General features: G+C 37.0%; 1 protein-coding gene across 1 annotated transcript; it reads left to right on the top strand.

Annotated features, from left to right (window-relative positions):
* The first annotated feature begins 1,081 nt into the window (after positions 1 to 1,081).
* On the top strand, positions 1,082 to 15,641 carry LOC113067457 (CD9 antigen). Its single transcript, XM_026239878.1, has 9 exons — positions 1,082 to 1,233; positions 10,636 to 10,714; positions 11,115 to 11,217; positions 11,294 to 11,391; positions 11,572 to 11,646; positions 11,728 to 11,829; positions 11,916 to 12,005; positions 12,106 to 12,189; positions 15,139 to 15,641. Exons 2-9 carry the CDS (start codon positions 10,655 to 10,657, stop codon positions 15,211 to 15,213), a joined length of 687 nt encoding a protein of 228 aa, XP_026095663.1. The 5' UTR covers positions 1,082 to 1,233; positions 10,636 to 10,654; the 3' UTR covers positions 15,214 to 15,641.
* The last annotated feature ends 389 nt before the right edge of the window (positions 15,642 to 16,030 follow it).

The raw sequence follows: 16,030 nt of genomic DNA on the forward strand, positions 1-16,030 counted from the left end.
CCTGGCTAAAACCAAATGATTATTTTGGTCTAAATGAGTCTACTCCACCAAACTACTGTTATAAGCACGAGCCCCGTCAGACTGGTCAAAAATATATAGTGATATTCTCAATGTTACCCAGAAAACAGGATACAGGTTTAACTCTTTTGAAATACTTCTGCTAAATGTTACTCTGTCAGACATGCAAAAGAAATCTAATGTATCTCTTGCTCTGGCTACTGTGTATAGACCACCAGGGCCGTATACAGAATTCCTAAAATAATTTGCAGATTTCCTGTCAGACCTTCTAGTTACAGTTGATAAGGCGCTAATCATGGGAGATTTCCGCAGAATCCTGTGTCAATGCTTTCGTTCCTGCGCTACTGAAACTCACTGGCTCCGCTGACGTCACTCGAGTGGCGCAGCGGATGCGTGCGTGCGCGCTCGCGAGCAGCGGGGGTCTAGTGATGGGAAGTTCGGATCATTTTACTGACTCGGTCCTTTGAGTCTCGTTCAGCAAAATGAGAGAGTCATTTTTTCGAGTCATTTCGTAAACGCAAACGTTGATCACACTTCAAACAATACAGAACTATAACGCTATGAGAAACAGAGCAGATTAATCCAAGGTTAAGCTCAGCTCACCTCATATCTGACCAGTGTTCGAGTCCTTCCCCTCCTTCATCACGAGACAGACCCATAAACTAAACCTATGGAAGAGAATTGATTAGTTCAACACGTGATGTGACAGTTTGGATAGAGAAATTAATTTCCTTTCAAAAGTGTGCATGGTTACTAATAATTATTATCATCAATATTATAATTATTATTTACTCTTACAGTTATGTGTTGCGTTTTTGGCCTCAAATTGTAGCTTTTTACTTCTTACAGTATATAAATGTGTGCATTTCTGTCATAATGGTTATTTTCCACGCACTGAATGTAGTGACAAAGGTAATAAATAGTTGGTTATTATTATAATTGAGTCTCTTTCCGACTGCTTAGGTAAAGCTTATGGGGATGTCACAGGATGAACAAACGACTCGGAAAACCCAAAGACTCGAAAGAGGTGAACTAATTTCAGTACAGACCTCATAGAATGCTGCGCATGCGCTACTGAAAGAAACACGCCCCGAGACGACTCGTTCCCTGTAACATTAAAGATTCGTTTATAGAGAACTATGATTTCATCATCAACCGGACCGCAGACAGAAAAGCAGCAAGATAGCGCTCCTCATTTCCACATTACTGAACAAGGCAAGTTTATTTATCTATACTACCGGTCAAAAGATTGGGATCAGTAAGTTATTTAATGTTTTTACAGGAGTTTCGTCTGCTCACCAAGGCCGCGTTTACTTGATGAAAAAATATTGAGAATAATGTAATATTGTGAAATATTATTACGATGTAAAATAACGTTTTTAAAAATATATACATTAAAATTAAACGCATTCCTGTGATGCAACGCTGAATTTCCATCAGCCGATACTCCAATATCACATGTTTGCGTATTCCAAAACATCTTTTATTGCTTTTAACATTGAGGTCAAGCAATATGTAAACACGATTAAGTAGGCTATTCTCTTAATCAAAAGGCAACAAAAACTGTGAAGGTGTGTAAACAATTTGATATATTTTTGTAAGTCCGTACTTCCCTTGGCAAAATGTGATGATGTGAGTATTTTGTTTATTTTTTTGTTTATGTTAAAACACTTGCAATGTTGGAAACTGCACAATATTTTTTATAATGGAGATGAACGCTCATTTAAAAAAAAAAAAAAAAAAAAAAAAAAAAAAAAAAAAAAACTCCAATATCACATTACCCTTCAGAAAATATTTTAATTTTGATGATTTATTATCAGTGGTGCTTAATATTTTTTGGAACCTGTGATACTTTTTTAAATAGAAATATTTTCTAACAATATATTACCGCAAAGCTAATCAAGTGTCCTCTCAGATTGTTATGCCAAGTGGATTTTAAATGCGGCTTCCAAAAGACGAAAAAAATAGCCGTTTAATATTTTCTATATTTAATACATTCACTACGGGGTGATTATAACGTTCAGCGAGTCATATGGGAAGTTCGATTCTTTTCCGCGATCCGGTTCTTTCGGACGGTTCGATTCAATAAACTGGTTAAAAAAAAACGGTTCACCGGTTCTTTTACGCTCGACGTAATGACGTCATTGGCGATGACGTAATGGCGTTAAGTCTAATATATAAATATATAAAGTCAGTAATCATAACTTTAGTCAGTTAAAAACCTCATAATCATGAAAAGTTTACAATTAACTTTTGCAACAATGCACCCAAATACAGTAACAGCAATAATGTGCATAGGAGGATTTAAGTCTTGAAGATATAAAGTAAATAAATTAGGTGTCAACACCGTAGAAAACATGATCCACTTACTATACATAATCCATTGCGATGTATTTGTTATTAAATGAACTTACGTTTCATCAGATTGGCCTTCATTCAAGCCCTCGGTTTACCCGTGCTTATTAGCACAGAATCAGAATCAATCACCAAAAGAATCAGTTCGGTTCAGACGCTCTGTGTGTCGGTTGGCCCATCCCTTATTCCTATTAAACATAGAGTCTATAGAGTCTTAATTATTGCCCAACTTCCCTGAAAACCCCTTTGGCCTACACATAATCTACAATATACAGATTAGAAACATTCATCTTGCGTCCGACAGAAACGGTTCTCAGTTCAGTGTACTGGTGATCCGAAAACCGAAGCAACCGGTTCTTGACTCGAGAACGAGAAGTGAGAACTGCTCCAGCAGTGGGCGTGTTCGTTCATTATCTGGCTCGGTGTTCATCTTCAGTTCTCTCTTCACAGCAGTTCAGTCAGTGTACTGTTTGAGTACATGAATTACTCAGGGATATTGGTTTGTTTGAACTCAGAGGGAGTGTCAGTCAAGTTAAAAAAGTTAACAATTTAAGTAATTTGTGGATTAATGCGTATTTGAGATGTGAACCGTTTCAAATGATTCAGTTCGATTTGGTGAACTGGATCAACCTGTCACTAAGAAGAACCAGTTAATTTGAACGATTGGTTCGTGAATCGGAAATCACTAGTCATATCATCCGCTGCCAAATCAGATCTGCGTTTGTTTGCTGGCTGGCGCTGAGCCAGAGACAGACATGTTTCTACAGAGCTGTGTATTATACAAAATCACACATGATGCTGTTGAGCTCATGAATGGATTGGCCAATCAGATTTTACTGTTTAACTCTTTCTAGCGAATTCTCTCGTCAAGACAAGTCACCTGAACAGCATTAAATAAGAAATCATATATGTGAATTCTGCAAAAAGGCAGTTCATCATTGAATAAAGTGATGTCATCATCTCAGTTCAGTTTAAATAGTATCTGTGCAATCATTTACAATCAAGTCAATGATATTGCTGTAAATGAAGTTCCCCCAACTAAGCAAGCCAAGTGTAGATGTGTGTATGAATCTGTAAGATATTAATTTATTGTGTAAACAGCTTCAGTGATTTTAATGGGAGTTTTTGAGAGTGCTTGAACTTTGCTTTCTTTTTGTATAATGAATGTATACTGCCTAACTTGCAATGTTTTTATTCACATTAACTTTCAATGTTAAATTCCCATTAAATATAAACTCAGTTCTAGATCAGCTCTAGGCATGATCAGGCAGATATAGTCCTCTTTTCCACATTTTGACGTAGAGATGTGAGGGTGTGTTTGAACGAGGCGTTAGTCTCAACTTTGAAAAAGGATATCTCGGTGGATTAGAAACTTTAGTCTTTGCAACTTTACAGATCTTCTTTATGCACCAAGAGCTTGTATCACTCCAAAGAGAAAAGAAGATAAAGAGAAACATAATGAGTGCATGACACCTCTGACTAACGTTCGAAAGTTCTTTCTTTTTTGAAAGAAATTTATTCTTTTATTCAGCAAGGATGGGTTACAAAAAGTGACAAAAAGTTATAGCAAAGACTTATATTGTTAGAAAAGATAAACTGTTTAGCTTTGCATCACTGAAATACAGGTGCATCTCAATAAATTAGAATGTTGTGGAACAGTTCATTTATTTCAGTAATTCAACTCAAATTGTGAAACTCGTGTATTAAATAAATTCAGTGCACACAGACTGAAGTAGTTTAAGTCTTTGGTTATTTTATTTGTGATGATTTTGGCCCACATTTAACAAAAACCCACCAATTCACTCTCAACAAATTAGAATACTTCATAAAACCAATAAGAAAAACATTTAGTGAATTGTTGGAAATTATGTTCATTTGTACATGTATAAACCTGATTCCATAAAAATTGTCAATAAAAAACAGAATGCAGTGAAGTGGAAGTGTCAACATAGATGACATATCAAATGTTTAAACTGAGAAAATGTATCATTTTAAGGGAAAAATAAGTCGATTTTAAATTTCATGGCATCACCACATCTAAAAAAAAAGTTGGGACAAGGAAATGTTTACCACTGTGTGGCATCCCCTCTTCTTTTTATAACAGTCTGCAAACTTCTGGGGACTGAGGAGACAAGTTGCTCAAGTTTAGGAATAGGAATGTTGTCCCATTCTTGCAGGCTGGCCATTTCAGTACCCGGATCCTTCTTCTACACAGCCATGATGTGGTAATTGATGCAGTATATGGTCTGGCATTGTCATGTTGGAAAATGCAAGGTCTTCCCTGAAAGGGACGACGTCTGGATGGGATCATATGTTGTTCTAGATCTTGGATATATCTTCCAGCATTGATGGAGTCTTTCCAGATGTGTAAGCTGCCCATGCCAAACACACTCATGCAACCCCATACCATCAGAGATGCTTCTGAACTGAGCAACGATAACAACTTGGGTTCTCTCCAGTTTTCCAAAAATAACTTCAAATTTTGATTCGTCTGACCACAGAACAGTTTTACACTCTGCCACAGTCCATTTTAAATGAGTCTTGGCCCCGAGAAAACACCTGTGCTTCTGGATCATGTTTAGATATGGCTTCTTTTTGACCTATAGAGTTTTAGCTGGCAACGGTGAATGACACAGTGGATTGTGTTCACTGACAATGTTTTCTGGAAGTTTTCCTGAGCCCATGTTGTGATTTCCATTACAGTATCATTCCTGTATGTGATGCAGTGCTGTCTAAGAGACGAAGATCACGGGCATCCAGTATGGTTTTGACCCTTGACCCTTACACACAGAGATTGTTCCAGATTATCTGAATCTTTGGATGATATTATGCACTGTAGATGATGATAACTTCAAACTCTTTGCAATTTTTTTCTGAGAAACTCCTTTCTGATATTGCTCCACTATTTTTCGCCACAGCATTGGGGGAACTGGTGATCCTCTGCCCATCTTGACTTCTTAGAGACACTGCCACTCTGAAAGGCTCTTTTTAAACCTAATCATGTTGTCAATTGACCTAATAAGTTGCAAATTGGTCATCCAGCTGTTCCTTATATGTATATTATTGCTACCTGTCCCAACTTTTTTGTAATGTGTAGCTCTAATGAAATCCAAAATGAGCCAATATTTGGCATGAGATTTCAAATCATTTAATTTCATTTCATTTATTTATTCTCTTTTCATGGTAATGCAACACAAAATACCACAACAACAAACCAAAAAACACACAAAAATACATTCCATGACAAGAAGAACAGGAGTAAGATGAAGAAAAAAAAATCTTATAAACTCCTACCCCATTCTTATATTAAGAAAATTACAAATTACAAATTAGATGGCCTCACTGACATGACATATATAAAAAAAAAAAAAAAAAAAAAACAAACAAACAAAAAAACAACAACGATGCAATAATGACGACTCCAGCAACAAAAACAATGTCGAAACCATCATTTTTGTTATAGTTTTAATGATTTTCACATTCATCTTCGTACAAATTAAATATCTTCTGTTTATACTTATATTTAAATTGAAGAATATTTGAACAACATTTTAAATCATTTTCTAGAAAATTCAATTTTTTCACATCAGAAACTGAAACACACATTTGTTTGAGGGTATTTCCAGCAAAAGTATTTTAAGGTATTTGTTTAAAATCATTATTTCTTCTGCTTGTCTCAATATTAACAGTAAAAAGGGTTTGCAATCCATGTGGTAACAGGCAGTGTTTCGCTTTATGAACAACTAATAAAGTTTGTAAAGAAACCAAATCCTTCAATTTGAGTAGTCCTGACCTCAGAAACAGTCCTGTAGTATGTTCTCTTGGAGCAACTCCATTAATTATTCTTATAACCCTTTTTTGCAAAATAAATAAGGGCATTAAATTAGTAAAATAAGAGTTTCCCCATACCTCCAAACAATACATCAAATATGGCAAAATAAAGGAACAATATAAGATTCTCATTGCCTTATAATTTAACATAAACTTTACTTTGCTCAAAACGGCAATGTTTTTAGAAATTTTATTTCTTACATAAGCTATGTGTGACTTCCATTTAAATTTTTCATCAATGAGTACTCCTAAAAACCTAAATTCTGACACTCTCTCAATAATTATTCCATTTAAAGTCAAACTAACATTATCAGGACATTTTTGATTTGTAAACAACATAAATTTTGTTTTACTTAAGTTTAATGACAGTTTATTTTTATTAAACCATTTCTGAAGTAGGACCAATTCTTGTTCAATAATTTTCATTAATATGTTTAATTTTTTCCCCCGATACAAAAAAATGTGTATCGTCCGCAAAAAGAACAAAACGCAAAATCTTTGAATAGTCACAGAGGTCATTAATATATAAAATAAATAATTTAGGCCCCAGCACAGAGCCTTGAGGGACTCCACACTGTATTGTTACCAACTTAGATTCATGGCCTATATACTCTACATATTATTGTCTATTTTCTAAGTAACTAATAATCCAATTTAATACTACACCTCTAATTCCATATGTCTGTAATTTAGATATCAATATAGCATGATCAAGAGTGTCAAAGGCCTTTTTAAGGTCAATAAAAACTCCAACTGTGTGATTTTTATTCTCCAATTCTGTAGTAATGTCTTCTGTGATTTTCATCAAAGCCATAGCTGTTAAGCGGGTACTTCGAAACCCAAACTGATTATCATGTATCAAAGAATGTTTTTCAAGAAAACAATCAAATTGTTTAACAAAAAGCTTCTCCAGAATTTTTGAAAATTGAGAAAGCAAAGATATAGGCCTATAATTTGTGAGACTATGTCTATCACCAGATTTAAAAAGGGGAATAATTTTAGCCACCTTCATTTTATCTGGGAAGAAACCTGTATCAAAAGACAAATTAATTATATAGTTTAATGGTCTAATAATACAACGTATAGTTTCTTTAACAATATACATATCTAAGCCATCACTATCCCATGAAAATTTGCTTTTTAATTTAGAGACAGTGGAAATAATTTCACTCTCACTAACTTCATTTAAAAAAAGGGACTGCATGACTCTGCTTTCACCTGTCCAGCTTTTATTTTCATCATGTGATGGTATAGTTTTGGCAAGATTTGAACCAACATTGACAAAAAATGAATTAAATTCATCAGCCATTTTTTCACCACTTATCTCAACGTTCTGTTCATTCATTAAGTATAATGGCTGACTATAATTCATTTTACTGCCCATAACCTCCCTTAAGACTTTCCACATTCTTTTGATATTGCTTTTGTTTTCCATCAACAAATTTGTATAATAATCTTTTTTTGCACATCTCATTATAGAAGTCAGCCTATTTTTATAAGCTTTATATTTTTTTTCTGCGTTTACGGTCCGATATTTTACAAAATCCCGATAAAGCTTATTCTTCTTTTTACAAGATTTCAATATACCCTTCGTTAACCAAAGCTTATTATTATTTCTTGCTTCATCATTCAATATTTTTATTGGGCAATTTTTATTATATAACCATAGATACTTTTCAAGAAAGAATTCATAAGCCTTATTTACATTATTTGTACTATAAACATTGTCCCAGTGTTCTTTCATAAGATCATCCCTAAATCTGTTTAATCTTTCCTCAGTTCTCAACCTAATAACTTTACTAAACTTTTCTTTATTTATTTTAACTTCACAGAAGTGAGTTAGAAATATCGGCAAATGATCAGTTGTGTCATTTATCAAAAGACCACTTTTGACTGTTTTTTCCAATATATTTACAAAAATGTTATCAATTAATGTGGCACAACTGGAGGTTATTCGGCTAGGCCTAGTAATGGTAGGATAAAGGCCTCTGCTATACATTAAATCTAGGAAATCTAAACTACTAGTATGATTAGACACATTCAAGAGATTTATATTGAAGTCCCCGCAAATTACAGACACTTTATTTTCATTCATCCCAACTAATAATTGCTCCAGCTTGTTATTAAATACTGTAATACTAGACCCTGGAATTCTATATAAGCATGTGACAACAACATTCCTCTGTTTCTTCATTTCGATCTCAACAATTAAACATTCCATTAAATCTTCTGTTGCAGTAGTCATACACTCAATTGTTTTGCATTTCAGATCACTACTAACATATAGAGCAACCCCACCTCCTCTCTTATTAATCCGATTAACATAAAACAATTCATAACCCTCAAAATAAAATTCTGCACCTTTCTCATCTGTTAACCAGGTCTCAGACAAAGCTATAACAGTACATTTATTTTGTAATGTGTTCAAATAATCATGTATTTTACTAAAATTTGAATACAGGCTTCTACAATTCAAATGAATAAGAGAAAATTTCACTTTGAACATTTGATATGATATTTATATTCTATTGTGAATAAAATATAAGTTTATGAGATTTGTAAATTATTCCATTCCTTTTTTACTCACAATTTGTATAGTGTCCCAACTTTTTTGGAATCAGGTTTGTACTCACTTACTGCCTCAGTTCAGCGTGGCATGGAGGTGATCAGTTTGTGGCTCTGCTGAGGTGGTCTGGAAGCACAGGTTTCTTTGACAGTGGCCTTCAGCTCATCTGCATTGTTTGGTCTCTTGTTTCTCATCTTCCTCTTGACAATAGCCCTTAGATTCTCTCTGGGGTTCAGGTCTGGTGACCAACAGCATGGTCATTTAACCAACTTTTGGTGCTTTTGGCAGTGTGGGCAGGTGCCAAACCCTGCTGGAAAATGAAATCAGCATCTTAAAAAAGCTGGTAAGCAGAAGGAAGTATGAAGTGCTCCAAAATTTCTTTGTAAACGAACCAGTGACTTTGGTTTTCAAAAAAACACAACACCAGTGGATGACATTGAAAAAGTGAAAGTCGTGAAATTTGCCAAGTATGTTAACCCATACTCAGAATTTGTACTCTGCATTTAACCCATCCAAGTGCACACACACAGCAGTGAAAAGTAAACACACACCTGGAGCAGTGGGCAGCTATATATCAGGTGCCTGGGGAGCAGCGGGGGGTTCAGTTCCTTACTCAAGGGCACTTTAGCCATGGGTATTGAGGGTGGAAGAGAGCGCTGTTCATAAACTTTCCTCCACCTACAACTCCTGCCAGCACCAAGACTCGAACCTGTGACCTTCAGGTTACAGGTCCAACTTTCTAACCGTTAGGCTAAAGCATGACCATCACAGACTGTGGAAACTTAAAACTGGACTTCAAGCAGGTTTTGCTATGAGCTTCTCCACCCTTCCTCCAGACTCTAGGACCTTAATTTCCAAATGAAATACAAAACTTGCTCTCATCTGAAAAGAGGACTTTGGACCACTGTTCAACAGTCCAGTTCTTCTTCTCCTTAGCCCAGGTAAAACGCCTCTGATGTTGTCTGTGGTTCAGCAAATTCCTTAACACGTCTGTGTGTGGTGCTCTTGATGACTTGACCCGAGTCTCAGTCCATTCTTTCTGAGGTTCACTCAAATTCTTGAATATATTTTGCTTGACGATCCTCATAAGGCTGCGGTTCTCTCGGTTGGTTGTGCATCTTTTTCTTCCAAACCTTTTCCTTCCACTCAACTTTCTGTTAACATGCTTGGATACAGCACTCTGTGAATAGCCAGCTTCTTTGGTAATGAATGTTTGTGTCTTACCCTCCTTGTGAAGGGTGTCGATGATTTTCTTCTGGACAACTGTCAGATCATCAGTCTTCCCCATGATTGTGTAGCCCAGTGAACCAAACTGAGAGACCATTTTGAAGACTCAGGAAACATTTGCAGGTGTTTTGAGTTGATTAGCTGATTAGCATGTCACCATATTCTAAGTTGTTGAGATAGTGAATTGGTGGGTTTTTGTTAAATGTGAGCCAAAATCATCACAATTTAAAAGAACCATAGTCCTAAACTACTTCAGTCTGTGGGTATTTGAATTTATTTAATACACGAATTTCAAAATTTGAACTGAATTACTGAAATAAATGAACTTTTCCATGACATTCTAATTTATTAAGATGCACCTGTATATTATATTTTAAAGTATATTAAAATAGAGATGTTGTGATAACAAATTGCAATATTAGTGGGTTTTTTTCTGTATTTTTGATCAAATAAACACAGCCTTCATAAGCAGAAGAGATTTCTTTAAAAAAACATTTAGTCTGGCTGATCCCTAACTTTTGACTGGCAGTGAATCGCTTCAGGCTTCTCAAATTCTATGCTAAAGTGTCGTCATTATTTTTGCTAAAAAATTGTTTGTATTAGTTCATTAAGAGATTCCTATGATGTTTTTGTTGCAGTGAAATCAATCGGTTTGCCATGGACGGGTGTGCGCAGATGTGTAAATGTTTCCTGATCCTGTTTAACTTTCTGTTCGCGGTGAGTTTTCATCAATATTTACTCTTCTATCGGTTAAATGCCATCTCCTTAGATAAAAGCCTGCTAAAAGCACCATCAATACATTTGAATATGTAAATTAAGTGCTACCTAGACAGCACAAATACATCTGCAAAACGTCTGTAGAAGATCTCTTGATCTGGAAGCATCTACTGTGTGCAAACATCTGACAGACGTTTATAAGATGTCAGTTTTACATACATTCTAAATCATAAACATCTTAAAGTCACCTCAGAGACGTCTATTTGACATCTGATAGGAAACGTCCTGAGAGCTGTGACGGGTGTCTTCAGCACAGTAGAGTCACAGCAGTTGTTCAGTGTGTGTGTGTGTGTGTGTGTGCTGTTGTGTCTGAGGGCTGTGGTGTCTCCATGTCTTGCAGCTGGTGGGGTTCGGTCTGGTGGCTCTAGGAATGTGGCTCCGGTTTGGAGCAGAGACCCGTGGGTTCTTCGACATCGATCTGAACACTGCTCAGTTCAACATCGGTGTGTTCTGCTGCTGTTTCTGTCTGGCTGGTGTGAAATAGCTGGTGTTTGAGCTTGTGTGTGTGTGTGTCCACAGGAGTGTCGGTGCTGGTGGTCACCGGGGGCCTGATGCTGGTGATGGCCATCATCGGTGACTGTGGTGCCTGCAACAACAGCAAAGCAGCTCTCGGTGTGGTGAGCATCACTGCAGAAACAACAGCACTTGAGAAGAATCTGAACACAGCTGTTAAAACCCTTAATACAGAAGGACAAAACTCTCATTTTTAGACACATTTTTTAAACCTGTAAAATGCAATTCTCCTCTAATGTCACTAATCAATCCAACACTACAGCACAACTCTTCTTGCCCTTCAGTTTTCTGGCCTGCTGACCGTTCTGATCATCATTGAAATCGCAGCTGGTGTGATGGCCTTCATGTGGAGTGACCGGGTAAACCACACACACACACACACACACACACAGGTGTCTGTATAAAAGAGCTGATTTTAAGGTGTGTGTGTTGAATTGCAGGTGTCAGGTGAGTTGGTGAACTTCTATGCCACAATCTACGCTCAGTATCTCAACACCAGGAGCCCCGCTCAAGCCGTCACCCTAAAACTGTTCCACAACACTGTAAGATACACACACTCTCTCTCTCTCTCACACACTCACACACACACTCGAACATGTGGTCTGACAGGGATGTGTGTGTGTTTCAGTTCGACTGCTGCGGTGTCGGTGGATCGATTGAGATGTTTGTGCGAGACACCTGTCCAAAAGCCAGCTTCCTGGAGAAGCTGATGTATTCTGTGAGTCACTTCCTGTTTTTCTTGCTCTGACTCTCTGGCTGTGTGTTGTGTGAGGAGTGCAGGCTCTCACCTGTGTGTGTGTGTTTGTGTGTGTGTGTAGAGCTGTCCCAGTGTGATCGATGAGGTCTTCGACGCGAACGCACCGCTAGTGTTGGGAGGGTTTCTGGGGACGGCAGGAATCATGGTGAGTCCGTTAAGAGCTCTCTAAAACACTTAACAAATCTCAGTGCAGTAAACTGTCTTTTAAAATGACCAAACTCAGCAAACACATTATTGATGAAATATACTATTCACAGAAAAACAGACATGATTCCAATATATGAACAAGTGTTTTCCTCCCATTAGGGATGTTACCGTATTTTTCGGACTATAAGTCGCGGTGGACTATAAGTTGCATATGTTTAGAACCAAGAGAAAACATTACCGTCTCCAGCCGCGAGAGGGCTCTCTATGTCTTCAGTGTAGACTACAGGAGAACTGAGCAGCATAGAGCGCCCTCTCACGACTGGAGACGGTAATGTTTTCTCTTATTCATTTCTCTTGGTTCATGACGAATTAATTTTGATAAATAAGTCGTACCTGACTATAAGTCGCAGGACAAGCCAAACTATGAAAAAAAGTGTGACTTATAGTCCAGAAAATACGGTAATTTCTGTTATTTTTCCTAAACGACGTTTGTTAACAAGATTATTTTAAATTAGAATTGAACTAAATTAGAAAGGATAAGTGTCTGTGTGGCGTTGAAAATACTAAAATGTCTTTCCCAGGGATTAATTTTACATGCGCACATGAGGATTCACATGGTCTTCACATCACATCACGCACCTGCAGCACTTCTGTGATCGGAGAAAAACATCATAAATAAACATAATAAATAAATAGCTAATAAATAGGCCTACACAAAAATATATATTTTTACTTGAATAATAAATTACAAAAATGAACAAAAAAATGTAGTTTCAGTTCATGTTTGTGCTGCGCGAAAGGAAGCCAGATTGCAGAAAGTGGCATCCTATTTTTCTTTAGGCTTATTTTACACACACAGATTAGTTTTTATTGTGAATGTACACAAATAAAGGCAAACCGTTTACAATTACGATCATCTTTGTGACTCAAAGAAGTTTCCTCTGTTAGAAGGGAAAAACTCAAGTGATTGCGCTGGTGCTGCACACACACACAAGCTTTGATACCTTGACAAAATAGTCTGTTCTTTATCATAATAAAATACAGCCTGTCAAACATATGAAATAAAAAAAACAAAAAAAAAACCACACTGCTCCATTTAAATATGTAATAAAATGTGTGCTGTTAAGTATTATCACTGTACCGCCATAATGTTATACAAAACATTTTGTTTTATGTGGATATTGGAACACGGCTATTTTTATCCTTGTTCTTTTTTAAATAGGCTACTGTTAATTGAAAGGATTTGTTGTGGATTGAGGTGAACTAAAATAGCATAGATGTTTACAGCGTTTATTTATAATGTTTGTAAACATTTCGCGTTGGCATTAGGCATATTTCTGGATGAAATTATAAAATGTGACTTATCCATAGGCTACACAACATGTTTTTTTATGTAAATTTAGAAGCAAACCTTTTTAAATATTTTGATAAATTTCTGAAAATAAATAACTTTTTTAATAATTTAACTGATTGGGCCCTATCTTGCACCCAGCGCAATTGACTTTATACACCGACGCATGTGTCATTCCTATTTTGCACCTGCGCAAAGCGCGCTTTTCCCTCCACAGAAGCACGTCGCTAAACTAGTGAATGAACTTGCGCTGCCTGGGCGGTTCAGCGCAAAAAAGGAGGCGTGTTCCGGCTCAAACAATCCCTGGTGCTATTTTGCTGTTCCATTAAACAATTGCGCCACTGACCAGAAAAAACCTAGTCTAAAGTCAGTGGCGCGTTGCGCGTTGTTCATTATGCTATTTTAAGGGCGCATGCTTGACCATAATGTATAGCGTGCACAACGCGCATTCACTTTGCTCATGTAATCTACACAGATGCAACAGTTATTTTTGCAAATCATAAATTGTTACACTAAAAAAATATTAACACTTGACCTGACGGAAATCATTGTGGTGTGCCACGAAGATGTGAAAAAATAGGCATAAATCTAGCTTACAAATTATTCAGGCTAATTGTAGTAATTAAGGATCAGACCTGTTTGAGGTCATATATGTATATAAGGACATCTGACAAATTGGTTTGTCCGTCAAGAACCAGGAAAAAAAATCGATGAAACAATTGTGGCTATTTCCTCCCACGCCTGTTTAACCGACGCTATTTTGGGTGGGTTTCTCCCATCCCCATACAACACATCTTCTCTGTCTTTCACTGCTCTTACAAGAACATCAGTCTCCTCGGCTGTGAACCGCTCCTGGCGTGCGCCTGGTAAATACGCCATAATAATAGCAATCCATAATGGAACTTGCGCACCTGCTTTTAAAGGGAATGTTGGATGACGCTCTGATTGGTTTATTTCACGTTACGCCCAAACCACACCTATGAATAATGAAGCTACTTCAGACCAACCCATTTTAGATTTGCGCCGGGCGCAAGAGCCATTTATCCCGCCGGGAAAATAGCAACAGCGCCGAGACCCGCCCACAAAGTTACTTGCGCTTTGACACTTGCGTTCCAGATCGTTAAAATAGGGCCCATTGTATTAATCTGTCAAAATTCTTAACAGTCGGTTAACATCCCTACCTTCCATAAAAGAAAACCGTTATAAGCACTTAACATATAAAGCGTGAAGAGTAGCGGCCCTAGTACTGAGCCTTGAGGTACTCCATACTGCACTTGTGATCGATATGGTACATCTTCATTCACTGCTACGAACTGATATAAGTACGATTTAAACCATGCTAATGCACTTCCATTAATGCCAACAAAGTGTTCAAGTCTATGCAAAAGAAGCAATGACGGGTTAGGTTTAGGTGTAGGGTTGGTGAAGGGCTATAGAATATATAGTTTGTACAGTATAAAGAACCCGTGAACCCCTATATACATCATTTAACCCCTGTGTGTGTGTGTTTGTGTCGCTCCTTGCCTGCCTCTCGACACCCGGCTCATCATATGACTTCTCTCTCTCTCTGTGTGTGTGTGTGTCTCTGCTCAACAGCTGGTGGCACTCGTCTGCAGCTGTTTGCTCTATGGTAACCTCAAGCCATCTTACTATTCTCCACCCATCTACTGAGCCTCCACTCTTCTGCTGATGGTTGGATGACTTCGGTCAAAGGTCAAGGGATTCACTCTTGTGTGTGTGTGTGTGTATGTGTCAATCTCTTTAAAATTCCTTCTCAATTCTTCAATCTAAACCGAGGCGAATTAAAGTCGACAGAATTTCACAGAAATCAAATTTGTTCTGCTGTAGTTTGTAATGCCTCTTTTCATTTATCACTCATATTAAAACTAGATGCTGTTTAGACTTTTGGTTTTACTGCATTAATGTTGTGGATCGAAGTCATTTCTTCAGTTTTGAATTCTGCATGATAATGTTACACTGTAACTCACTGTCTGTTACCATCTCGTCCTGAATATTGAATTGTCTTGCTGTACAATTAAAATCTGAATGTTTCTTGTTTGTTTTTACTGTGATACATTAAAGAAACCTCCACAAAGCCATCACTGTGCAGTTTGTTTCATCAGAGGTCAAAGTTCAGGAGTAATCATTGCAGCACATGAATCCAGATCATCATTTATTCATCGAAAGCATCAGTGCAGTTCTCAAATGTAAAGACATGTACGGTTTAAGTCAGTGTCATCACTGGAGCTCTCAGAACGATTCTGTGTGGAATGATGTGAAATAAACTAAAGCAAAAACATGAGCTGTCACGATTGCAGGACACCACAGGCAGTGAAGGATAACACTTTAATGAATAAAAATATCACCGACCCTCTTCAATATCTACATTAATGAATAAGCGATGATCCTAGAACAATCAGCAGCACCTGGCCTCACACTACAGGTGCTGGTCATATAATTCGAATATCATCAAAAAGTTTATTTATTT

The sequence above is a fragment of the Carassius auratus genome, linkage group LG28B (genome assembly GCF_003368295.1).
Source record: "Carassius auratus strain Wakin linkage group LG28B, ASM336829v1, whole genome shotgun sequence".
NCBI classification, from domain to species: Eukaryota; Metazoa; Chordata; class Actinopteri; order Cypriniformes; family Cyprinidae; genus Carassius; species Carassius auratus.

What these genes read in the sequence shown, in the direction of transcription:
- LOC113067457 (XM_026239878.1), top strand. Translation starts at nt 10,655, where the DNA reads ATGGACGGGTGTGCGCAGATGTGTAAATGTTTCCTGATCCTGTTTAAC. An exon ending in TGTTTAACTTTCTGTTCGCG is followed by an intron (nt 10,715 to 11,114) that starts GTGAGTTTTCAT and finishes CATGTCTTGCAG; the next exon opens with CTGGTGGGGTTCGGTCTGGT. An exon ending in CACTGCTCAGTTCAACATCG is followed by an intron (nt 11,218 to 11,293) that starts GTGTGTTCTGCT and finishes GTGTGTCCACAG; the next exon opens with GAGTGTCGGTGCTGGTGGTC.